The following is a 27,454-nucleotide window of genomic DNA, read 5'->3' as shown; positions in this document are numbered from 1 at the left end:
AGCTCAAGGTGTTTATAACGTCACTCAGAACACCGAGGTAAAGAACATCCGTATAGTGCACTTTATACCCATCTATAATTCTATGTTATGTACGGCCTTTAGAATCATCTGCCCCTGCTTTCACCTACTACGCAGTGGCAGGAGTAATGGGGGAGCCACACATACCATGGTCTCTGTTATAGATCCCTGTCCCATAGGTGACAAAAAAATAATAGCGCTTACCCGTCATCCTTTATGGAAGCCTGCTACCGTCCCTGCCTACCTTCCCCTTCCTGCTGCTGTGCTTCCTGCTTTCAGTGAAAGCAGACTAGCATAGCCACTCGGACAGGCTGTCAGAGACTAGCATAGCCGCTCGGACAGACTGTCAGAGACTAGCATAGCCGCTCAGACAGGCTGTCAGAGACTAGCATAGCCGCTCGAACAGGCTGTCAGAGACTAGCATAGCCACTCGGACAGGCTGTCAGAGACTTACTTGGACAGGCTGTCAGACACCGTCTCAACCTGCCTGGAAGGCCTTCATGACATCACAACAGTGGGTAACCAGTTTTGTTATCAACTGTTACTACGTCATAGCAGTGGGTGTGTGTGAAGAGCGCTGAAATGTGGGTTCGTTCAGAGAAGGAGTCGACGAAGGAGGTGAGTTCAAAGTGTAGATGTGTTTCTCCCGCACAGCAGATCGCGGGAGTCCAGCTGTTCTCTCTGAAGCACAGCTGGCGAATGGAGATTCCACACTTGCAGACTGTGAGAAGTTGGCCTGGTATATGATGTTCACTAGTTAAAGTGACCACCTTGTACCATGCCAAGCAACCCTTATGGTGTGGTTGTAAGTCAACCTTTTCGGACTAGCTGCCCTAGTGGTAGCATAGGCTAAGCAGTCTTTGAGGCTAAACTCGTTAAAGCGTGTTAAGCAGGCTGTTTTACCATATGTAACCCCCCTTTATACCAATGAAAGGACACCACACAGATATATATTCAAAATATATATGTATTTATTACTCAAAGTATCCCCTAGACTCTTTATGAGCACAGGAGCACAAATCGTTAAACAAGAAAGTATTACAATATACAGAAGTTGCACTTTATATGGATGGGCCCTGGTGGCCACTCAAACCATATACTAAAATAGTGGTATAAGTACCACGAACAGGAAAGGGAAAAGGCCTAGGGCCACTAGAATCGCTGGGCCTACAAGGAGCTAACTTCAGGTAGTGACCAGGAGGTCCACGGGTCGCGTGTGCAGTGAGGAAAGTTACACGCGGGCTCCCATAGGTTTTCAATGGGTGCGTAAAAGTTCAAAAGTTACTGCTAGAAGGGTCTTCTAGATGGACTACGAACTTAAGACTTAAAACACAGACACTAGAGATGTTTCTCTACACTTGGGCACCGGAGTGCCAGCTATACCTCACCCACAGGAAGCGGGTGCATAGGTCTCGAAGTGCGTCGGGTTTCGTCTATCTGTTCAATGGAGCCTGATGACAAAGATGCTGCAGGCGGTCGGTCCAGAAGAGATGCGGTGGATCCAAGAGTGGATTGGAGTTGTAGAAGACCTGAAAGCAGAGGGCACAGTGTTCACAGTCACTAGCCAGTGACCGGCGTGGCACCAGGTAGGTACCAGGCGATGTCGGGTGCAAACAGGTGAAGAGGTGTAGCTTGTCTCTGCAGCCACGTGGTCCCTGAAGGTCGACGATGTCCAGGAGTCGGTTCACGAGCTGTCCCACGCAGGCTCTCGCTGTCGGCGGTGTCGGCGACTCAAATGAAGCAAACAAGCCTTGGCAAAAGCAGGAGTCGCAGGAATTGAAGAAAGCTGTTAGCTCTGACCAGCAAGGTCAGAGGGGCTGCTCCTTTGGAGGGAAGCAGGGGCCAGTCTGGAGCAACCAGACCAGCATTGTAGTTTTCAATTAGGTTTGCCAAAATGGCCACTAGCCAACGGGCCAGGGACCGGGCAGGCGCGTCGAGTCGCAAAGTGCAGAGGGGCCCCACGCAGATCGTGGATATGCTGGAGGGCTCACTTTTGGTGCAGATGCTGCTCGGATGTTGGGCTTCTCAGGACCCAAAGCACAACTTGGAGGGAGCCTCTGTTGTCGCGCTTGCAGCTTGTCGAGTGTCTTCCAAGATGGCTGGCTCCACGTGTCTCGGTGCCTCCACGGGTTCCTTCTTTGCAGGGACTGTGGATCGGGCTGTGAGAGGTCTGACGGTCCAGGTCTTGTTGGTCTCTGGGCTCGGGCTCCGGCAGGAGGCAGCGGCAAAGCAGACATCGATTCGCTGGATGGTGCTTGCGTGTGCAAGATGGTCACTCCCTGACCACAGGGGAGATTTCCTTCAGTCTTCTGTGCAGCAGAACGTCGAAGTTCCCGTCTTCTTCTTAGTTTCAAGTTGATTCCAGGATGTCTGAAGTCTTAGGACACAGCTCCTACCTTTAAGCGGATTCTAGGGGCCGGACTACCTGCTAGGTCCCTCCCTAAGGGTGGGACCAGGAAGGGGGGTGGTTACACCCCCAATCCTTTGTCCAGCTTGCCCCAGGTCCGGGGCTGGTGTGCCCCAGGACCGCTTTGAACTGGCATATGCACCGAGGCTCCTTGTGAGCCTCAGGCATGTCTGATTCCATTCAAGCCCTACCTGACCAATACACAAAATCCTGTCTGGGGTGGTGCTCGCACCTCCCCTGGCAGGAAACCCTTTGTCCACGTCTCTCAAGCTGGAAGAACTCCCAGCAGCAGGAGGGCAGACTTGTGTCTGTGGTGGCAGCGTCCATTTTGTGGAGCTGAGGCTATGTCTGATTTTACCTGGGTTTCAGGTTCTGTACATGTCGTGTCCCTCTAGAAGGGTAGAATGCTAACCTCGTCGCCAGAATTGGTGAGGGGTTAGTATTCCAATTCATATGACACCTTACTCGACATGTTTTGATAAAGCTAAACTAAAGATAGCAATTAACCGCGAGGTTCATAATGCACTTAAGAGTATATGGTATGGCGATATCTGGAAACGGTAGAAGGAAGTTGTTCCGACTACTGCAGACAGGCTCAGCTCATGCCAGAGCACCATCTCACATGAAACCAAGCACTCTGCCTTCAGGATTGTTAAGGCCTGCCATAGGAGTGACTTATAGGTTAACATGTGTCCCATTTAAGGTTAGGTATAGGCATACTACACCTAAGTAAGAGGTGGTTACACCAACTTACCCCAGCTGAGTGATCAGCCAGTTGTGTCAAATTGGAAGGCCAGACCAGGGGTGGCATAATACATGCTGCAGCCCCTGGGAGGCCTAGGGTACACCTATGCCCTGGGTACCTAGGGTACACTGTACAGGGTCCAATAAGGTGATCCTTACCAATTGTGTATGTACCTAGGGTACATGGAGTCCATTTTAAAGAGAGATCAGACAGGCTGAGACCCTGAATGGCAGGATCTCAGGCCAACTAAGTCGAAAAACCAGCTAGACACTAGGCAAAAAGTTGGGGGTAACCATAGTCAGATATCCACCTTCCTACACAGACCTCAAGAGAGAACAGACCCTCGAGCGTTGCACACTCCAAGGTGCGCACGCCAGAGGCTTACAACACAGAATGTGGAACAAGGTAATGGAAATAAACAAAATACTAGAACTAAAATACATAACATAAGCAACATCAAATGTGCAGGAGCAGCCCTTCACAGTTATGAGATTCCGAAACTGAAACGAATGAGAGAAGCTCTTTATAAGAGCCGCACATAACGGGATATATTATAGATTTCTACTGAAGGACGGAGGATCGTCTCAGGTATCTGTGTTTGCAACTGGTCCCTGGAAATGATACCTCACTCTACAGACTAACATAGAGTCTACTGAAAACAGATGCAGCACGCCATCGCGGGGGTTGGGTTTACACCCTCAAGTATGGACAGCGTGGGTTCACACACATTATTAACGGACTCTTCACTCCGGGTTCAGGATGTCTATGGCTTTAGGTAACTGGAAAAATATGTAACCAATTTGACAGGTACTCCATATATCCTATTTACGCAGCTTTATGACCTATAAACTTGTAACCTGTAGACCGTTGTGAATGAAGGGAATTCTGTAGCTATTCAGGGCAAGGCTGCAGAACCAACATGGACGACCAGTGCCCAAAACCTCAGGAGAATTCAGCAGGGGGACGTCTCATATTTCAGTTGTACAATTGTGAGTCACTCTTCCTAACCTTCAGTTTAGGGTTTTCTGTGGTGACTCACAAGAGGTGTCGTCATCTCAATACTGTCCTCTGATGTATCAAGGGGTACACACCACTCTGTTTGCATCATTAGAGTACACTCTGCTATCCCGGAAACCATGCAATCTCTCATATTCAAGCTTGATTCCTCATCTCTTCCTTAGTTTAAGGTTTTTCCGGTTGATCACACTGCTAGCACCCGTGATCAGCACGGAAGGCGATGGCACACACTGTGCACCTTTCCGCAGACTCTCCCGAGGCTACAGTTGTAGGACTGAGCCCACCCGGCCTGTTGCCTCTCTGATCCGGCGGTGTGCGAGTCTGTGACTCAAAGAAATGAAAGATGACTTTAATAGTATGAGTACACATCTAAGAAATGACACAATGCCACAGGTGCCCTCCACTTGCAGTGTACACCAGCAACAAACACACACACTTCAATGCAGGATACTGAAGAGCCCAGAACAGATACCTCACATGTTGTGAACTCTTAAACACATCAAAGACAACATCCACATGTGTTAACATGCATGGCCAGGACATGGACATCACTTCCAGTGTGTTCCTGCACACCACGGAAAAGATGCATCCCTACTAGCATGTGCTTCTGAATCCCTATAAGCAATCCTCACTGCCTTTCCACCCCTAAAAGGATTCTTCACCTCCATTGTGACTACACCGCCTCCCAAAGCCCGAGACTCCCCACCACAACATGCATTGAAAACACCTCTTTCTTCTGTGACTGCTCACCCCGGAGAGTGACAGTGGACTTTTAAAAACATTACATCACCTCCTAGTTCGACAGAAGGTCTCTGAAAGAAGCACCCGTTTCTGTACTCACCATCCAAGAAGAAATGACTGTAGACAGACCTCCAATGACGCCATGATTTGTGAAAGGAACAGTAGCTCTTATGTATGCCGTGCACTATTTCTACCCCATTAATGGCCCTTCTCTCACCCCCAGGTCTGGCCGTTCTGCTGTCAGTGCAGATGGGTAAGTGGTTCCATTTAAGTGTGTCTTTGTCTCACTGCTAGCTCGTCTCTGAAGAACAGTTATTACATTTACACTCTCATTGTGGGGCAGTGTGTAAATTCACTCTACGTTTGTGAGGCCGCGCGTTAATTCAGCGGGTGTCTCAGAGAAGCAGTTGGAGGCTGCTAACATGTTCTTAAGGAAGCATCAGCTCCTTCTTTGCTAGTTGGTGAATACCTTCTCTTATCTCCTTAGGGTAGAGAGTAAATTCCAGCCAGTGTTTACTGTGGGCAGCCAGTTAGATTCTGCGTGTGTTCTTGTCCGGGCAACATGTGTATTCAGTTGGTGGCTTAGATCAGTCGTTACTGACATGCGGCCTGCCCCTCCACAGTCCATCACCACCCCCTTTTGTACCACGCCCCTCCTCAGGGCAGGAAGGATGGTAGCATGTGTCATGCTAGGGTAGTTAATGAGTGAAAGCTTGTGTCTGTTGGACAGTTAGTAAGCAGCAGATTGCAAGAAAGTTAATGAGTGGCAATGTGGGTCTCTATTAGAGAGGTCAGTGAGTACCAGCTTTGGTCTCCTCAGGGCAGTTAGCGAGTGCAGCCTGGGTCTATTTAGGGCAGTTAGTGAGTGCAGCCTGGGTTTATTTAGGGCAATTAGCGAGTGCCAGCCTGGGTCTGTTTAGGGCAGTTAGCGAGTGCCACCCTGGGTCTATTTAGGGCAGTTAGCGAGTGCCAGCCTGGGTCTGTTTAGGGCAATTAGTGAGTGGCAGCCTGGGTCTATTTAGGGCAGTTAGTGAGTGGCAGCCTGTGTTTTGTTTAGGCTGATAGGTAGTGGCAGCTTGCATCTAGGAACCAGAGTGTAGCGTGAACTGTCCGTCTCTAGCCGCAGCAGCTCACACTGCTAATTACAGTATTCATTTCTTTGATATTCTTGTTTTCACCCTAGGCTCCTCCTTCAAGCTGGTGTGCTACTTCACCAACTGGGCTCAGTACTACCCTGCCCCCGCCCTCTACATGCCTGACAATGTCGACCCTTGTCTCTGTACTCACCTGATCTACGCCTTTGCCACCATGACCAACAATGAAATCGCCACCTTTGAATGGAACGATGTTACCCTCTATGGAACCTTCAATGGCTTGAAGAACTAGTGAGTTTATATACGAGTATTCTTCCCCCTACTTTACCCCCCGTAAGCTTTCTCCTTGCTTTTGGATTCCCCCTCACCTGCGTAACTCTGTCTTTAGGCCTCCTCCTCCATCTCCATCGCATCTCCACCCTTAAGCCTGTTCCCTGCTTCAACTACTGACTTCACCCCTTCCTCCTTCTCCTCTCCATGGCCTAAGGCCTTCTGCGGGCCTCGCCATTATTCCTAAGCCTGCTGTTTATGAGGAACCTTTCCTGCAAATGTTAACAATCGACTTCTATCACTTTTCTACTTCTCTGCCTGAACAATGATTAATAACATTGTGGAGCAAGGTGGAAGGACTCTGCTATTCAGAGCACCTCAACGTAGAAATGAATGTGTGTTCAAAGTGTGTGTTCAACATACGTGTTCCATAGTAAATGCAGTGTCTGCAACTCTGAACTGCAGTCACTAAGGCTAGCTTCAGAGACATCCCAAAACCACCACACTGCTTCAGAAAAATCCTCGTCACAAGGAATACAACAGTCACAGTGAAAATTATTATATTTTAAACTCATTAATATGAATGGCTTACTTAATATTGGGCCCGATTCACAGAACTAATCGGAGACAAATCCTAAATGTACTACTTTTGGTATTCACAGGGGGAATTTAGCAGTAGTAAATTTAGGATTTTGTCTTAAGTGTTTCTTAAATCTGTCTTAAGTCTGTCTTAAGTTTGTCTTAAGTTTGTCTTAAGTCTGTCTTAAGTTTGTCTTAAGTTTGTCTTTACTCTGTCTTAAGTCTGTCCTAACTCTGTATTAAGTCTGTCTTAAGTCTGTCTTAAGTCTGTCTTAAGTCTGTCTTAAGTCTGTCTTAAGTCTGTCTTAAGTCTGTCTTAAGTTTGTCTTAAGTTTGTCTTAAGTCTGTCTTAAATCTGTCTTAAGTCTGTCTTAAGTCTGTCTTAAGTTTATCTTAAGTCAAACTTAAGACAAAATCCTGACTTTCCTACTACTAAATGCCTTCTGTGAATACCAAAAGTAGTAAGTTTAGGATTTTGTTGCAGATTAGTTCTGTGAATCGGGCCCACTGTACTTTCTTTAGACATCGTGTTTATTTGATGCTAAACATCACGTCGTTGGCACAGGCTGATTAAAAAGACCGTGCAACGTCACTATCACCGGCCACAATCATGTTATATGTGACGCGACTCAACTGGACTGAAGTTATGAGTCACCAGCAATGAAATCGCAATCCATATGATCGACTTAAAACACTCACTCCACTCCTACATTCACCTTCATACCACATACTTTTATACTTCATTTAAACCACAGAAAAAACGCACAAAACCTTTCCAGCTCAACTCCTAAAGCTAGTCCAAAGCCTAACATCGAGTCCAGCGCCACCCTACTCCCGCCCCACTCTCAACCAGACATACGAGCCCATCCTAATGTTTCATCTATTCTACAGCAGACCTCACCCTCCTCTCAATGTGAAGTTTGCCTTTTCTGTGGCTTGTTAAACATGAATTTCACTAGAATGCATTTTACGTACTTTAAATTAGATGATTTGAAAGATTCCCCTTTTGCCAATCTCTGCAGAGACACGACATGGAAAGAAAGCCAAGTAAAAACAGAAACAGCTTGAAAAGTCACAGTAAGTCAATTACCAAAGATGGCTAAACCTTTCCTCGTCATGTCCACTTTTATTCGCAGCAACCCAGAGCTGAAGACGCTGCTGTCGGTCGGTGGATGGAATTATGGGACATCAGGGTAAGACCTCGGTGCGCTTGCTTCACTCATGGATTTTAACGTGTACCCTCCGCGGCGCCGGGGTCACCGGGGTCAGTATTTACAAGAGGTAACTTCGGAAACGAAAGAGAGGGCCTGGGTGGAAGCGTCTGGGAGGGTGGCAGATGTGGAAGGTGTTTGAGCCGGCCCCCTCATAGTGCTGGCATCCCCCCCACCTCAGATTGAGCGCTACGGTGATCTGCTCCACGTGCGGCTGGTCGTAAAATAGCGACCGATATATAAAATGCAATTGTACAAAAACCCTTAAATCACAAGCAAGAGTGACATATGGTAGACATTTGCCACAGCTGCCACACTTCATCATCATAATGACAGCCCCTAAACCAGTAGAGGCTTAGCGTTGGCAGAAATATTAGGATTATGCGGTATGGTGGACCAAATTATGCAGCAAGGCATCCAAATCATACATAAAAAAATTAAAATGATGTACAGTATCCGATAATATTTTAATCGATTTCAGCTAGAAACAACATTTTTTAACAACTCTGAAAATTTGGGAAAGTTTGTGCCAAATTATTTGGCAAGTAAACAAAATCTATAATTATACGGTAACCACTGCAGCCAGAGAACCGCATAAATCACCTACTTCACCATTGACTATTGATTATCAAAAATGTATTCAAGAAAGATAAACAAAGCCTACACAGGCTAATTCCAGTCAGTGCCCTCGGATAGAGGCTGTTGGAAGAAAACAGTTTTTGGGGTAACTATCCCAAAATAATGTCAGCAGAATTCCTCGATGGCAACATTGGATCATACTACACACATATAAACACACACACACACGCACGCACACGCAGACACGCACGCGCAAGCACATCCACGCACAGACACACACACACACGAAGACACGCACGCACACACACACGCACGCACACGCACGCAGACACGCATACACACACACGCACGCGCAAGCACATCCACGCGCAGAGACGCACGCAGACACGCACGCACACAAACACGCACGCACGCAGACACGCACGCGTAAGCACATCCACGCGCAGACACACACGCACGCAGACACGCACGCACACACACACGCACACAGTAAGCTATAATAACCTAATTTAGCATAGAACAGAACACATTCTAAAGACACGGGAATCCTGTGATAGGACCGGAGTTTGCAAAGTAAATTAAAGTCTACAATGACCAGATGCGGAGCAGATCTCTGGGGCAAATCAAGGTCAGTGCCATAATACATCTTGAATTGGAATCAAGAAGCGAGAACAGACTTTGCTCGGCCTCGCCCAGGTTCCTCTGTCTCACAGTCGGGTTTCCAGGTAAGCAGTGGTGTCTGTATGCAGATCACTCTGACCACATTCAAGAGGGACCTCACTGGGTGGCGACAGCGTTGTCGCTGCAGTGGTGGCCTGAGGTCTCACTGGGACACTGTCTCCAGTGTGAACATGGAGGCTCAGATTGCAGGCTCCCTCCCAATCACAGAGGCATGGCATGCATTCCTGTCTCCCATTGTGACTCTTCATTCATTCATTGGGTCGGGTCCATTGTATATTAATGTTAGAAGATGCATTCATCGCGGGACTGATGGGCATAGTCAGACATGAGCAGAGGCGTCCCTTTCAATGTATGCTTGAATGGCCTGGATGGACACTTCAAGTCACCAGTGCTGTAACACGCGTGTCCATCTGCTTCTGTTTCATCCCCTCCAGATTCAACGCCATGGTGTCCAGCTCTCAGAACCGTCAGACCTTCATCAGCTCCGTCATCAAGTTCCTGCGTCAGTACGGCTTCGATGGCTTGGACATAGATTGGGAATACCCTGGAGACTCCGACCGAGGCAGCCCCCCACAGACTCAGCAACAGTTCTCTGTGTTGCTGCAGGTACAGGCTCCTGGATGATGCCACCCTCACTCGGCTCACAAACCTTAGGACACACCGCGTACAATCCCTGGCTCCTGGGTGATGCCACCCTCACTCAGCTCACAAACCTCAGGACACACTGTGTACAAGGCCTGGCTCCTGGATGATGCCACCCTCACTCAGCTCACAAACCTTAGGACACACCGCGTACAAGCCCTGGATCTTGGATGATGCCACCCTCACTCAGCACACAAACCTTAGGACACACCGCGTACAAGGCCTGGCTCCTGGATGATGCCACCCTCACTCGGCTCACACACCTTAGGACACACCGCGTACAAGCCCTGGCTCCTGGGTGATGCCACCCTCACTCAGCACACAAACCTTAGGACACACCGCGTACATGCCCTGGCTCCTGGATGATGCCACCCTCACTCAGCTCACAAACCTTAGGACACACCGCGTACAAGCCCTGGCTCCCGGATGATGCCACCCTCACTCAGCTCACAAACCTTAGGACACACCGCGTACAAGGCCTGGCTCCCGGATGATGCCACCCTCACTCAGCTCACAAACCTTAAGACATACCGCATACAAGGCCTGGCTCCTGGATGATGCCACCCTCACTCAGCTCACAAACCTTAGGACACACCGCGTACAAGCCCAGGCTCCTGGGTGATGCCACCCTCACTCAGCTCACAAACCTTAGGACACACCGCGTACATGCCCTGGCTCCCGGATGATGCCACCCTCACTCAGCTCACAAACCTTAGGACACACCGCGTACAAGGCCTGGCTCGCGGATGATGCCACCCTCACTCAGCTCAAAAACCTTAGGACACACCGCGTACAAGCCCTGGCTCCCAGATGATGCCACCCTCACTCAGCTCACAAACCTTAGGACACACCGCGTACAAGGCCTGGCTCCTGGATGATGCCACCCTCACTCAGCTCACAAACCTTAGGACACACCGCGGACAAACCCTCTGACATCAGCGAACCAATCATCTCAGAAATCAGCACATTTCCATCTAAAACATGAAACACAATGGGCACAAAACCCATGAAACAATGCGGGAGCTCATTTGTTGGCATGTAAAGCCCAAGGGTAGAAGTCACCCAGTCCTCCCACCCCACATTATCCATCTATAGGAACCAAATGAACAGATGTTGAGGGCAGTTAGAAACCCCAAGTTGCATATATGTTTCCCATATCCCAGAGTCCTGCTATACCATAGAACCTTCTGTACAGCTGTCTTGGTTCTCATACTACGATTAGCAGCTTTTCAAAACATGTTACTCATTTTACCCCACTGGTCCCGCCAGATGTTGCTTACAGGCGTTATCACATTTTCAACAAATAACTTCTTTACGCTTCGTTACTTCTTTACGCTTCGTTACTTCTTTACGCTAGTTCTCGGTCTCCACCAGCATCCATCTGTTCTGGTGCAGAGTCCTGTCCCACTGACCTTAACGAATGAGCTATTATTTCTTTTTTTCATTTCTTTTCTTTAATTAGAGAGTGTTAGGCTCCTTCCGCGTGTCTTGAGGCAGTCAGCGGTCTCTGAACAGTACCCGTGGGTTTACCACTGACATCCAAGGACGTCTGGCCCGACAGCATTTCCACCAGATGACTCGTTCCTTTCCTTGCACTCTTGACTTCTAAGAGCAGCCGCAGCTTCCTACCAGCGGTGGCCGTGGATCCACAAGTATCTAAAGTGAGGCTGCCAGCATGGAGGCCTGCTAGGACACGCCAAAGTCCAAGCACCCTCTGGAGCCGGCCTGTGGCCGCAGAAGGTTCAACTTCTCTACAAATCTAACTATAGACTCCGGAAATTAAACAACAATCGATATCACATTTATAATTGAGATCAGCAGGACCCTTCATCAATAATCTGTCCTCAGGTAACCCTGGAGACCGGAATTGAACTCATCGGTTGCAGATCAGACTATGTCTCACTACAATATAACTAAAGAGATATCGATATATCGGCCCCTTTGCTTTAGTTTAAGATTCACCCACAGGTTCAAGAGCGCTTCCTGATGGGATATGCGTCAGTGCCGCAAACATCCTTCCAAAATCCAGTAGTCCACAACCCGAAAGCAAGCTTGATTCGGCCCTAAATGTTTAGGGACAGACCTGGTGAGCACAAAGGAAACAGGACAACATCTCTACCTCATGGGTGTCTGGTGCGTGTGGTCTAGTGGTGGAAGCCAGGTCAGACCACACACAGGACTGGTGGACACATTTCTGTCCCAACAGCTTGTGTGAACATTCCAAGCATCCCTTTTGCTATGCTAGGAGATATCTGAGCAGGAACTGCCATCTCCTTGGTGTACCAAACTTTAGGAGAGCTCCTATTTGCACAGTGGGTGGCGGCCATCAATATGTTTAGTTTGAAACACCTCCATGGGACCAAAGGCGCCCACTGAGAGCTAAGACTGGCTCTCGGTTTAACATCACTGGGACCTCAAAACTGCTTCTCTCATGAAACCTTACATCACAGAGTGGGGGCTTGGATGGTTCTGTAGGAGGGCAGCCTGTGTAAGCCAAGTGAACATTCCCCTCATCTTAATGTGCGGATCGATGACCCTGTAATGCTCCCTTTTGGGCTGCAGGGCAGGGGGGCATTAAATGACCCCATAGGTAGAGAGGGCAACACTCAGTCCAGGCTGCTGGTGCTGCCCCTCAATGAGTCCAGCTCGCCCATCACCCTCACTTCTTGCAAATCATCAATTAGTTTGAAAAGCACCAGTCCTGTTCCAGATGCTGGTGACACCTGGGCATGCTCTCCTCCTCGAGTTATCTCCCCCCAGGTGTACACCGGGGCTCGTGTTTGTCCTCCAGGCTAGGAAGGCGCCGCTCACAGGCAAGTCCAGCAGCTCAACCCTAGTCTCAGGCAAGAAGCCCCCGCAGCAGCATTACTGCAGCGCGTGAGGTTTGGTCCTAACCTTTAGGGAGAAAGTAACCTGAGGCCATGAGGGACCTCAGCTACCAGATGCGAAGTGTAACTTTATCTTACAGAAGGATGATTACTGGACCAAGACCAGGACCAATAGGAACGAGAGGGATCTTCAAAATACATATTTCAGAGCAACCCATGCAGGGTGTATCTTAACTGGTGTTTCCTCACTGCAGGAGAGCGGCGAAGCGCACAAGGTCAAAGTGGTGTGTATTTGAGACACACATTAGATATCCTGAAAAGGGTCACCCTTGTAGTAAACAGTTTCCTGCACAACATATAAGGGACAGCCACAGATGGCCTCGGGGATGTTTACTGGAGTGGGCACTGGTCACCGAACTAGGAGGAACGACACTATTATAGGGTGGATCTAGGGACACCTCTGTCCAAGGAGCTCAGAAGTCTTGGTCATGTCTTCCTTTCAGTAAATCTGCTGTCCTTGCAGAGGGAAATGCAAATGTCCCCCTCCCACCTTGATGGAGTTTCACAGGGTGAGCCAATATGCAAGTTGTCATGTCCACCTGGACAAACACAACCTGAAATGGAACCTCGGTCTCAAGCTGCACGAGGAACCGCTCCCAAGAGTATGGTCTAAAGAGCGCACACGCTACAGCCCACAACATGTGTGCAGGCATCATTAAAAGCAAAGGAGCCGAGTAACACGAAGGTGAAAGGATGTCCACAAGGAGGGCGGTGGACATCTCCTATGGCTGCAAGTAGCAGGGCCACCAGCCATCAATCTCCTATAATCCAATGTAAGGGCAGGACATCCTACGGGTGGAGAATGCTTAGGGGAACTCATTGTTCACAACTGCATTTTACTGAGCGGGGGTAGCAGAAGTAAACAACCCCCCCAGTACACTCCAACATGGTACGGTCACTAAAGGGAAACGGTACACATCAGGCACAAGAGAAAAAGGGGCAAGGAGGACGACGCACCTTTCTCAGAACTGTTAGAATTGGGGATCTCTGGTTGGACACAGGTAGGTACTTGTGACAAGCAGGGACCCTCTCCTCTAGTCAGGGTAAGGGGGTACACTCCTAAAATAACCCCTGCTCACCCTCTAGGTAGCTTGGCGCGAGCAGACAAGGCTTATCTCAGAGCGTTATAGGTTAAGCATTTGTGAACACATACAGTAACTCAGTGACAACACCACAAATGGACACCACACTAGATTTATATAAAAAATAGTGAACTTTTATATAAGGACTTAGCACAAGACCAAATAACGACAAAAAGGACATACACAGTTCAAGAATATGATTTCAGAAAGAGTTCTTAGGTTAGCGACAAAATCATTCACCTTAGCGTCAGTTTTAACCCACAGTACCTGGTGATGCGATAAAAGTTCTTAGCGGCGCTCCGGCGTTGAAAATCAAGGCGTAGCTTATCTGGTAGAAATTTACTCGCTAAGGCACGATGCGACAAAATTCGGCCCGCTAATGAGCGGGGCGACAATTTCACCAGCGATTATCTTGGTTGGGCCTGCGATGATTTTCGCAGGGATAAAATTCCTTACGCTAACGAGCGGTGTGATGATCTTGGCTGTTCCGTGACGATTCCACACAGCAGCGGCAGGCTCTGCGACGAAGTTCGCAGCGATAGAATTCTTCCCGCTAACAGGCGGAGTGGGGATCTTGGCTGGCTGTGCGGCGATGTCCGCAGTGATCAAATTCGGCCCGGTAACGAGCGGGGCGATGATTTTTCCAGCGCTGATCTGGCTCAGCGGCAGCAGGCTTTGCGACGATGTTCGCAGCAATAGAATTCTGCCCGCTAACAGGCGGAGCGGGGTTCGGGGCTGGTAGCGATCAAATTCGGCCCGCTAACGAGCGGGGCGACGATTTTCCCAGTTATGATCCGGCTCGGCGGCAGCAGGCTGTGCGACGATTTCCTCAGCGATAAAATTCTGCACGCTAACGAGCGGTGCGACTGAAATTTTCTCGCTAAGCCGGCTGTGCGTGAAAAAGTGGAGATCTTTGGTTTCTTTCTTCTTGGCCAGCTTCCCAACAGCAGGCACACCTTCCAGAGGCCCCACGACTGGTTCCAGCACTCTAGGAAGGGCAGAACTCACACAGCAGAGTTCAGGGGGAAGCTGGGGGTGAAGTCCTTTTGTTCCTGGGACTTCTTAACAGGAGGCCAGCTCTACTCAGGCCCTTGGAGATCTTTTAAGCACAAGTTGAAGTAAAGTCTTTTGTAGTCTTTCTACTCTCCTTCAGCAGCAAGGCAACCACTGCAGGCCAGTCCCCCAGGTCAGGGACAGTACTCCTCCTTACAGCTTTCCCAGTTCCTTCTCCTCAGGCAGAGGTTCTTCTTGTCAAGCAGGATCTAATTTCTTGGGAGCAGGGTCCCAATACTTATACCCCTAAATCCTTTGTTCCTCTGGGGTAGAGGGGCCTTTGCCCAGCCAGAACCAGTTCCTGAGCACTTTGTTGACATGTCTCTGACTTTCCATTCAGGGTGCAGGGCAGAGACATTAGACGCTCCACAGGAGGTGGAGCCAGCATTGTGGTGGCAGAGCACAGCCCTATTCAGAGTCCAGGTGTACTCCTCCCACCCATCTGGATGTAAATCTCTCTATTCACCACCAGGCTTCCCCAGCCTGTCTCGTGGAATTCCCCAGCCCTGTCACTCACAGAAACCACTTTTCTAAGACTCAATAAGAGAGCGAGGAAGAAAAAAGAGAAACAGTTCAATTCCCCTAGGTATCAGTATAATTAATCAACAAGAACTGGTCCCCAGAGATAACAGGGAAAGGTATGTGTACGTAAATACTGATTAGTTCAGTGAAAAACCATTAGTTTTTTTAGGAAAGGCCTCACCCACCAACCTAGTTGGTGGCATGCTTCATCATCGGCCCCCACCTGAGGCACCAAGTGTACCCCAGGTGTGCTGCGACGCCTGAACTACAGCGGAGCGGGTTTTTTTGTAAAGTGATTGTGCAGTGCAAGTGAAGTGCATGTGTAACTTAAAAACAGCTGTCCCAATGGTCCCAGATGTCAAGTAAATTAGTTTAATGATGGGCCATGGGCAGTATTAAAAGGAAGGTGAAGGATGGTTCAGGAGGTATCAATGGCCACCACCATCCTGTGGGGTCAACATGTTTCAGCCAGTGCCTAGATACTGGTGCTGGCTTTCATCAGGACCAAAGTGCAAGAAGTGAAAAAGACAGAGTCTAGCAGAGTGTTTAGAACCGTCTATGTGTGGCACGCGCTAAGGTGCCCTAACTGGCAGAGGAGGTGTCCCTCTTAAATCCAATCATGTTAAAAGAAAGACACACAGACGTACAACATAGTGACAAAGAGTACCGCTGTGAAAGTGCCAAACAGTACGGTATGTGAGGCGGCGACAAAGGTGCTACAGTGGTAGTGTGCACTAATGTATGCGATAAAAGTGTCAGGTGCTACGGACACAGTAAATGGACAGGTGAGTACAAAATTAAGTAAACCTAGAAATGCTTACTCCATAAATTATTGGGACCGGCTCCATGGGTCTGGAGTGCGGTGGTCTGCCAAAATACCATCTAGACAGAAAACAAATGGCGAGAGGATCCGCTAGCAAACTGCAGTGGAGAGGAGAAAGGAAAATAGGAAAAACCCCCACGTACACATACCTTTCCCTGTTATCTCTGGGGACCAGTTCTTGTTACTCACAGAAACCAGACATGCAGATACACATCATAGCAGAGGCGGGCTGAAAAGGTTAGTCAAGCAAATACCAGCTTTCTAAAAGTGGTATTTGCAAACACAGAATATTAAAATAAACTTTACTAAAAGATGTATTTTATTATTCTGAGTTCAGGCATACTAAACTCGAATTTCTACCATGTTCCCTGGGTCTGTTAGGATCATAGAATGTAACAATTCTAACAGCCCATTCTGGCCTATGAGAACAGGTAGCCTTGCAATAGTGAAAAACGAAAATGGCTGTAATTCACTATTAGGACATGCCACACACATCAGAGCTTGTCCTACCTTATGGTTACAATGCACTCTGCCCTTGGGTCTACCATAGGGGTGACTCATATGAAGTAAAGGGAAGGTTTAGGGACTGGCAAGTGGGTGCACTTGCCCAGTCAGCATGACAGTACCAGACTGCACGCAGGTTCTGCAATGGCAGACCTTAGACACATTTTACCAGGCCGCTTCTGTGGGTGGCACAACCAGTGCTGCAAGCCCACCAGCAGCATTTGTATTTACAAGCCCTGGGCACTCCTGGTGCACTTTACTGGGGTCTGACAGTAAACCAAATAAGCCAATCATGGAATCCAACCAACATATACATTTTAAATAGGGAGCACTTGCACTGTGGCACTGGTTGGCAGTGGCACAGTGCTCTGAGCAGCTAACACCAGCAAAACACATAAGGCACAGCGACAAAAAGTGGAAGGGAGACTCACGCCAAAGTGCCAGGTCTAACAAGAACGATATATAATTCTGAACAGGACAAGGTTCTGTAACCTGGATGTAAATATAAAAATACATTTCTAATGAGTTAGCTTGGTGTTTAATGAAACAGACCACCATCATGGTACTGCTGCAGTGGACATATTTCAAAGTTGTTCTGTCATCCTGCATATCATATTTTAGACTCTTAGGGGCAGATTTACAATAACTGGCGCATCCCTGCATATCATATTTTAGACTCTTAATGTGGATTTTTAAGAGATATTTGGGACGTTTAAAAACTGACGTGGGATATCTATACATTATTCAAGAGGGGAAACAAAGGGGAAAGTTAATACAAATGTGCAAGTGGGGGATTGTGGTGTATGCAGTTTCACCAGATTTCATTTGGCCGGGTTGTACTACTCATATCTTGAATGGCATTCAAGCTTGTGTGGCCTTTTCAGTTGCTCCACCATTAATCAGTTTAAAAAACACCTATGAACATATGGTGCAGTGGCACAAAACATTTTACAACGCAAACTCCCACTCATGTGGCCTGATATTAGGACATTTTAGCGCCTGACAGGGAAATAAATACCAGCGAGAGGAACAATGGGGCATATCATCGACGGCCAGCGATAATTATCGCTGGCCGTGTTTAGCGTGCACAATTCTAATGCCGCCTATCGCAGGATTCTATCGCCCGGTTAGCGCACTATTAGCAAGGCGATAGAAATCCCGGCAATAGCGGTGTAATTTGGAAATATCGCAGCATTTCCAGTGATCAAACACACCGTTAGGGTAATGTGAGAAGTTGGCCTGGTATATGCTGTTCACTAGTTAAAGTGACCACCTTGTACCATGCCAAGCAACCCTTATGGTGTGGTTGTAAGTCAACCTTTTCGGACTAGCTGCCCTAGTGGTAGCGTAGGCTAAGCAGTCTTTGAGGCTAAACTCGTGAAACGTGTTAAGCAAGCTGTTTTACCAAATGAAACCTCCTTTTATACCAATGAAAGGACACCACACAGATATATATTGAAAATATATATGTATTTATTTCTCAAAGTATCCCCTAGACTCTTTATGAGCACGGGAGCACAAATCGTTAAACAAGACAACGTTATAATATACAGAAGTTGCACTTTATATGGATGGGCCCTGGTGGCCACTCAAACCATATACTAAAATAGTGGTATAAGTACCACGAACAGGAAAGGTAGAAGGCCTAGGGCCTCTAGAATCGCTGGGCCTACAAGGAGCTAACTTCAGTTAGTGACCAGGAGGTCCACGGGTCGCGTGTGCAGTGAGGAAAGTTACACGCGGGCTCCCATGGGTTTTCAATGGGTGCGTAAAAGTTACAAAGTTACTGCAGAAAGGGTCTTCTGGGTGGACTACGATCTTAAGATTTGAAACACAGACACTAGAGATGATTCTCTACACTTGGGCACCAGAGTGCCAGCTTTACCTCACCCACAGGAAGCGGGTGCATAGGTCTCGAAGTGCGTCGGGTTTCTCCTATCGATTCAATGGAGCCTGATGACAAAGATGCTGCAGGCGGTCGGTCCAGAAGAGATGCGGTGGATCCAAGAGTGGATCGGAGTTGTAGGAGACCTGAAAGCAGAGGAGACAGTGTTCACAGTCACTAGCCAGTGACCGGCGTGGCACCAGGTAGGTACCAGACGATGTCGGGTGCAAACAGGTGGTGAAGGGTAGCTTGTCTCCGCAGCCACGTGGTCCCTGAAGGTCGACGACGTCCAGGAGTCGGTTCACGAGCTGTCCCACGCAGGCTCTCGCTGTCGGCGGTGTCGGCGACTCAAAAGAAGCAAACAAGCCTTGGCAAAGGCAGGAGTCGTGGAAAGAGAGGAAAGCTGATTGTTCTGACCAGCAAGGTCAGAGGGGCTGCTCTTTTGGGGAGCAGCTAGGGCCAGTCTGGAGCAACCAGACCAGCATCGTTGATTTTAGATATCGTCGCCAAAATGCCCACTAGCCAACGGGCCAGGGACCGGGCAGGTGCGTCGAGATGCAAAGTGCAGAGGGGCCCCACGCAGATCGTGGAGATGCTGGAGGGCTCACCTTTGGTGCAGATGCTGCTCGATGGTTGGGCTTCTCAGGACCCAAAGCACAACTCGGAGGGAGCCTCTGTTGCTGCGCTTGCAGCTTGTCGTCGGTCTTTCAAGATGGCTGGCTCCACGTGTCTCGGTGCCTCCACGGGTTCCTTCTTCTCAGGGACTGTGGATCGGGCGGTGAGAGGTCTGGAGGTCCAGGTCTTGTCGGGCTCTGGGCTCGGGCTCCGGCAGGAGGCGGCGGCAAAGCAGACGTTCAATAGCTGGTTGGTGCTTGCGTTAGCAAGATGGTCACTCCCTGACCATAGGGGAGATTTCCTTCAGTCCTCTGTGCAGCAGAGCGTCGAAGTTCCCGTCTTCTTCTTGTGGTTAAGTTGATTCCAGGATGTCTCCAGTCTTGGGACACAGCTCCTACCTTTAAGCGGATTCTAGGGGCCGGACTACCTGCTAGGTCCCTCCCTAAGGGTGGGACCAGGAAGGGGGGTGGTTACACCCCCAATCCTTTGTCCAGCTCACCCCAGGTCCGGGGCTGGTGTGCCCCAGGACCGGTTTGAACTGGCATATGCACCGAGGTTCCTTGTGAGCCTCAGGCATGTCTGGTTTCTTTCAAGCCCTACCTGACCAATACACAAAATCCTGTCTGGGGTGGTGCACGCACCTCCCCTGGCAGGAAACCCTTTGTCCACACCTCCCAAGCTGGAAGGACTCGCAGCAGCAGGAGGGCAGACTTGTGTCTGTGGTGGCAGCATCCATTTTGTGGAGCTGAGGCTATGTCTGATTTTACCCGGGTTTCAGGTACTGTACATGTCGTGTCCCTCTAGAAGGGTGGAATGCTAACCCCGTCGCCAGAATTGGCGAGGGGTTAGTATTCCAATTCGTATGACACCTTACTCGACATGTTTTGATAAAGCCAAACCCAAGGTAGCATTTAACCGCGAGGTTCATAATGCACTTAAGAGTATATGGTATGACGATATCTGGAAACAGTAGAAGGAAGTTGTTCCGACCACTGCAGACAGGCTCAGCTCATGCCAGAGCACCATCTCACATGGAACCAAGCACTCTGCCTTCAGGATTGTCAAGGCCTGCCATAGGAGTGACTTATAGGTTGACATGTGTCCCTTTTAAGATTAGGTATAGGTATACTACACCTAAGTAAGAGGTGGTTACACCAACTTACCCCAGCTGAGTGATCAGCCAGTTGTGTCAAATTTGTTAGGCCAGGCCAGGGGTGGCACAATACATGCTTCAGCCCCTGGTAGGCCTTAGATACATCAGTGCCCTGGGTACCTAGTGTACACTGGTACAGGGGCTCACAGGGTGATCCACTTCCAATGGGTTATGCACCTAGGGTACATGGAGTCCATTTTAAATAGAGAGCAGATGGGCTGAGATCCTGAATGGCAGGATCTCAGGCCCACTAAGTCGAAAAACCAGCTAGACACTAGGCAAAAAATTGGGGGTAACCATAGTCAGATATCCACCTTCCTACAGGTAAATATTGTAAATTGGGAGATGTGGACTTAGCACGACAATCCACCTCCCATGACACGTATGGCTTAGTAATAAAAATAGCAGGCGTAAGAAACCGGCGATATACCCGGTTGGAGGGATAGCGATTCCCTTGTTGATAGGGAGAAGCCGGGTTAGCGATTAATTTTGCTGGATTTCTGTCGGGAACGCCTAGCTCGCATCTCATTAGCGAGGCGAGGCGCTACGGAGATGGGCGCTAAGGCATGGATCCACGCGTTAGCGTGTGCATGCTGATAGGGCGATAGAATTAACGCCACTTTTCGCCCGAAAATGGACTCAAAAAGCGGTGATAATTCTAACGCCAGGCCTTGCTGATATGCCCCGATATGTTTTGATGATGGTCAAAGCATCAGTGCAACAGAGGTCATCTGGAAAAGTACCTTGGATCCAAGCCTCTCCTCAGAACGTTTGTGAACATACACAAGCTTGAGCTTGGAGCCACTGGTGGCTGCTCTAAAACCAGGGATAAACATACAGGAAAGTGAGCTAAGTCATACAGAATAATCTTTAAGGCCTGCTCCAAACATAGGCCAATTTCCCTCCATAGACTACATTGCACAGTAGTAGTCCTGACAAAAGAGTATGACCTTAGAACCGCACGTGCGCTGTCCCAAAAAAACAGAGGCTTACCGCTACCTTTCTTGTCTTGCAGGAAATGTATGACGCCTTTGTGCAGGAAGCCACCCAGAGCAACAAGCCACGACTTCTTATATCCGCTGCTGTATCTGCAGGCAAATCCACCATTGATTCTGGGTACCAGATCCCACAGCTGTCTCAGTGAGTATCCACGGGTCTCTTTCCATCCAGCGCCAAAGGCACAATATGAATCTTTTCAAAATTACTGATTACAACCACCAACAGACATTTTAAGAACTAAATCATATTTCCTTGATGGCCCTAATGCATTTCTTTTTACCATGTACACAAAATTGTCAGTAAAACCTGCTTTGAATACACACTATCATATTAACTATCTTTTAGTTTAAACAATCCCTAAATACAACTGTAAAATAGAGGTAATGTTTAGAGTTCCAGTATTTACATAATAACACAGACATATATGGGGCCATATATAATGAATTTTGATTTGTAATTTGTGCTTTCCATCAAAAATCAAGCGCCCACTCATTCCACTATCTGGGGTTTACAGCCTCTTAATCTGACCTTAACTCACTTTTCTCCAGCTAATTACACTTGAATTCGCTCCATAATTCCCAAATATTGTGGCAGTGATTTAGAGTTTTGATTCATCAGAATTGGTCATGGTTTACTCAGAAGCATTTGCTCTCATCTCCCCATCAATGTACATATACATTCTTTGTGTCAGTAGACCATCAACAAAGCTCAGCAAATGAAGTCCATTCATAATGTTCTGTTTTTTCACAGATACCTGGATCTGATCAATGTGATGACTTATGATCTCAGAGGCTCCTGGGAAGGCTTCACAGGAGAGGACAGTCCCCTCTACCAGGGCCCTGCCGATCAGGGGGATTACGCCTACTTCAACGTGGTAAGGAGACACGCAAAGTTTAGATGAGACTTTAGGATATTGTGGTGACTTCAGCACAATTGAGCTACAGCTCACGATGCCGCCAGCCCCCTTAAATTCTGCTTTCCAATACCCTCAATGTTCACAGATGTCCCAGGTGATTCCCCCTGGCGTACGCCCACACACTATAGAAACAGCGGCTCAAGGCTTGAAACCGAGGATATGTAGGTCTGTGCTAACTCTGAGTATCGTTTGGACTTCCTATTCCAGGAATTTGCCATGAATTACTGGAAGAACAATGGCGCTGCACCCGAGAAGCTGATGGTTGGGTTCCCTATTTATGGCCGTACCTTTACACTGACCAACCCCTCCAACAATGGCCTTGGAGCACCAACGTCTGGAGGAGGCACAGCAGGTCATTACACCCAGGAAGCAGGATTCATGGCATACTTTGAGGTAATCAGAGAGGTTTAAACTTCGACAAATATCTTTTTATAAAAATCATTTTTAACATGAACACTGTATTTGACATACTCAATTTTCAGTCCAATAATAGTTTTTCACTACTGGTGTTTAGCCTGTTAAGATTATTTCTAAACATACCTTCCTAAGAGACTCTCGGGGGCAGTCATGAAGTTGACATGAACATGTTTGAGATGATCAGCAGATTTCTAGGCAACTCCATGGACTATCCACAGTAGGCCCCTAGAGCTTTACAAAACATTGGAAGTGATCTCCAGAGCAAAGTCTTGATGCAATGCACACAGATATCAAATTACAGAAGCATGACCAGGCTCCAGGGATGATATTATAGAAGGTCATCAATTACAGAAGCATGACCAGGCTCCAGGGATGATATTGTAGAAGGTCATCAATTACAGAAGCATGACCAGGCTCCAGGGATGATATTGTAGAAGGTCGTCAATTACAGAAGCATGACCAGGCTCCAGGGATGATATTATAGAAGGTCATCAATTACAGAAGCATGACCAGGCTCCAGGGATGATATTGTAGAAGGTCATCAATTACAGAAGCATGACCAGGCTCCAGGGATGATATTGTAGAAGGTCATCAATTACAGAAGCATGACCAGGTTCCAGGGATGATATTGTAGAAGGTCATCGATTACAGAAGCATGACCCGGCTCCAGGGATGATATTGTAGAAGGTCATCAATTACAGAAGCATGACCCGGCTCCAGGGATGATATTGTAGAAGGTCATCAATTACAGAAGCATGACCAGGCTCCAGGGATGATATTGTAGAAGGTCATCAATTACAGAAGCATGACCAGGTTCCAGGGATGATATTGTAGAAGGTCATCGATTACAGAAGCATGACCCGGCTCCAGGGATGATATTGTAGAAGGTCATCAATTACAGAAGCATGACCAGGCTCCAGGGATGATATTATAGAAGATCATCAATTACAGAAGCATGACCAGGCTCCAGGGATGATATTATAGAAGGTCATCAATTACAGAAGCATGACCCGGCTCCAGGGATGATATTGTAGAAGCTCATCAGCTTTATGAAACCGATTTCAAAATCTTTTAACAGTGAGCACTTTGCTAGGAGATTTTCTGACTTGTATTCATCATATGACCAGGAGGTCATTTGACTGCAGGTTATGGTTTTAGTAGGAATATTTCCAAACTCTGCTAAGTCAGAATCTGACAGCACTGGATATTTCTAAAAGGCCCTGCTGTATTATTGTTACACGTCTGGAAGTATGAACTGTGACAATTTACTAGGTCTCTGGGATTTTGAGCAAATAAGCCCTCATATATTCTGGTGATATCTGTTGAGATATGAGGTCTTCATATTGCATCCTTTGGGAACTACACTCCCACGATACAGTGCATGAGTGTAATGCAAAGCGACCATGCAGATAGCAAAAACATTTGATAACGCAGCTGCAGCTTGTATGAAAGAGCTTTGTTTATGTTTCATGGCCATCTGATATCAGCAAACCTGTTTTTGGTCTCTCAGATTTGTGATTTCCTGAAGGAAGGGGCCACTGTGGTGTGGAACAGCCCTCAGGCTGTCCCTTATGCCTACAAAGGAAGTCAATGGATCGGCTACGACAACCCAAAAAGTTTCCAACTGAAAGTAAATATTTTGCTCTCTGCCACTTAAGTCTTCTCTGAACACTTTCCATCTAAATCTTCCATTTCCTCTTTGCCATTTCAGTCTTTCAACTCTCCCTGTCCTTCCTCTATGTTGTCCAATTATTTCCACTATGTCGCCCACCCAAGTGTCTTAAATCATTCTTTCCTTATATTCAAGCATCTTCTTTTTCTCCTAAGACATTGTTCACCCTAATCTTTCAGGGTATAAGTAATTTTGGGTTATCTCAAAGTGGTCCACATTGTATTTTATTCTCTTTCAACAGGCTGAGTGGCTGATGAAGAATAACTTTGGTGGTGCCATGGTCTGGGCCATCCCTCTAGATGACTTCAGCGGCAAGTTCTGTGGGCAAGGGCCGTATCCCATGATGAACACCCTGAAGTCTGCCTTGGGAATCACCTCTCCAAGTAAGTTACCTTTCAGAGGCCATACTCAACAAGGGAAAGTTGCTTAAAGCAGCTAAGGCAGGATATATTTGAGTTCTTATCCCTGTAAAGTGCAGCATTAAATGTATGAACTACAATTGTGAAAATATAAATTCCTGTTTCTAACAAAATTCTCATTTATTTTCAGATTGTAAATCACCAGTTATCACTGTGGCTCCAGACACCGCAGCACCTACTGCAGCTCCTGGCGGAGGAGGTGGCAGCAGCAGTGGTTTCTGTGTCGGAAAAGCCAGTGGCCTCTACCCCAACCCCAACAGCAAGAATGGCTTCTACAACTGTGTGAATGGGAAGACCTACTCAGAGGCATGCCAGACCGGCCTGGTCTTTGATGCCAGCTGCTCCTGCTGCAACTGGCCATGAAGGGGTTCAAAGCACAGCATGCAATGCGGATGAGAAAAAGAGAAAATTATAAATATTAAACATCTTGCAGCAAACAAGAGATTTTCCTTGGTGTCCGTTGCTATATATGCAAAACATAGTATGCTAAGAGAGATGGGGAATTGTAAAAACATTTGTGGAGGAAAACAGCAAAGAGGAAACAACACAGAGATAAATACTTTTACCTAAGAGATAGCAAATTATTGGCATCCATCATCAGTGACATCTAGATACCAGGAACTGCAGAAATAGCAGCTAATAAAAAGAGGCAAAGGGCAGCCACGTGGTATCTGGCTCCATTCACTCACCCTAAACTCTACCTCCATGTATCCTATTAGTTTGAGCTGACAGGTGTTCTCTGTCTGACCTCTTGAGAGAGAGGCAGATTAGTGCCCACACATATCCGTGAATGATGCACTTGGGCATTAAATTGTTTCTACAGTTTCAGGCACAAGGCGGGCCAGGTCAGGGACCAAAGGACTGTGCTCAGCTGTGATATGAAGTTTTAAGGTGACTATCACCGCTGAGCACAATCAGGCTATGACCTAGAGATACAGCCGGTTAGGTCTTGGCCATTCTGCGTTCCCTGGCTACAGTAGGGGGATTCGCAGAAGTAGGAGGATAGGGTAAGTGCAAACATGAATCCATTCAATAGTGTTGGACACCAGTCTTCTTCTCAAAGGTTTGCTTCTGCGTTGTAGAACTGCAAGCAGCCCGAGAGTCCTTGCACATCCATGTTGTGGTGTAAGTGAGACAACATGTTAGTGGATCCAGATGCAGCCTCTTGTTTTAAGGAGGCTCTCTTCAAGACACAGCCACTGGAGGGTGAGAGGTCATCACAGAGGAATGGGATCTACTGATGAGCACCGGCGACCCTCCTCGACACTACTTCCCACACTCCCTCGATAGTGGCTACCAGTGAACACCCCAGGAGGTATCCTGCTTAACAACCCTTCACAGAAAAACCAATGGCTTCTCAGAAGCGGTGTCTAAAAATCATCAAAATCTAAATCTGCAACCGTGGACCCAAACTTGCGGCTGATAGTTCCGTAATAAAATCCTAAAGATATAATATTTGCTCACAGTCAACACTAGAAGACTGGGTGTCACTCATTACACGTACTTTAACATGTTGCGGGCATTCACCATGAAATGCAACCTATTTGTGGGTGGTGTGCTGATGGTTGGAGCCCCTCCTGCTCATGCGCCCACCCACACAGGCTAGTTTTACTGTCCCGACGAACTGCAATGATCGTCCAGATCTGGGACAGGGTGTCCCGACTGCCCATTTGACTTACAGATACTTTTGCCTTCTTGTCTGAACAGTGCTGTGTTGGTGAAAATAAGAATCCGAGAGGAAGCATAGCAGAGTGAGGTGTATATGTGCACCAAGGAAGCATCTCTCACAGTGGGCTGGCATGGGCACAGATGGTATTCCTCAGGTGTCTTGGTCTCCGAGTGACTGCGTCAATGTCGCTCTGGGCACCTCATCATCCTCAGAATTAGAGGATTAGAAGCGATCTAACAACAATCGTGCAGATTCTCGCCAACAATGACCCCACCAGGCATTCACTGAAACAGACATGCAGCACTGTCCCAGCTAACCACATGAGCAAATCTAATGATGAAAGATTTATTCTTCAAATTGCACCCTTGTTAATGAAGCCTCGCTCAGACTCTGCCAGTCATTGAGCCCCACTTTAAGAGCACACCACATCATGGAGATTGGAAATACAGAATCAGGGGGGCTGAGGGGTTGTGATGGCCCAAAGATAGGAACAAAAATATCCAAGCGCAACAAAGTTTTTATTTTAAAAAATGCTTAAAATGAAGGAAATATGGATTAATCTCTCATTGTTTGCCAATGGCAACATGTGCCCCTCCAGTGTAAAAGACACACAATTGATGGACAGAATGGCGAACAAATCAAAACATTCACCCCAGTCAAGAAATCTGGGTTAAATCCATCATTCTTTTGGTCACCATGCCATCCCAGTTTAGACCTGGCCATATGCAAATCAGTCTTGACCCTGTGCCTCATGGGAACAGTCCAGCCCGAAATGCCAAGCCAGGTCCTCCCTGGACCGGAAACAAGCTCCAGTGTGAGGCATCCTTCCGTTTTACGAGGAGGAGGGCATGGT

At 47.7% G+C, this 27,454-nt stretch overlaps 1 protein-coding gene across 1 annotated transcript in view; it reads left to right on the top strand.

Annotated features, from left to right (window-relative positions):
- LOC146813617 (acidic mammalian chitinase-like) overlaps positions 1-25,374 on the top strand; it is a 35,384-nt gene extending 10,010 nt beyond the window's left edge. The window contains exons 2-11 of the mRNA XM_085610095.1: positions 5,152-5,181; positions 6,112-6,313; positions 8,008-8,064; positions 9,777-9,948; positions 21,525-21,649; positions 22,259-22,382; positions 22,632-22,817; positions 24,352-24,471; positions 24,755-24,896; positions 25,063-25,374. Of these exons, the coding sequence (XP_085466221.1) occupies positions 5,152-5,181; positions 6,112-6,313; positions 8,008-8,064; positions 9,777-9,948; positions 21,525-21,649; positions 22,259-22,382; positions 22,632-22,817; positions 24,352-24,471; positions 24,755-24,896; positions 25,063-25,295 (1,391 nt within the window). The 3' untranslated portion in view covers positions 25,296-25,374. The remainder of the gene's footprint in view (positions 1-5,151; positions 5,182-6,111; positions 6,314-8,007; positions 8,065-9,776; positions 9,949-21,524; positions 21,650-22,258; positions 22,383-22,631; positions 22,818-24,351; positions 24,472-24,754; positions 24,897-25,062) is intronic.
- Positions 25,375-27,454: the final 2,080 nt, after the last annotated feature.

Source organism: Triturus cristatus, chromosome 6 (assembly GCF_964204655.1).
Source record: "Triturus cristatus chromosome 6, aTriCri1.1, whole genome shotgun sequence".
NCBI classification, from domain to species: domain Eukaryota; kingdom Metazoa; phylum Chordata; class Amphibia; order Caudata; family Salamandridae; genus Triturus; species Triturus cristatus.
Note: the sequence above shows the minus strand (reverse complement) of the source record. Positions and strands in the feature narration are given on the sequence as shown.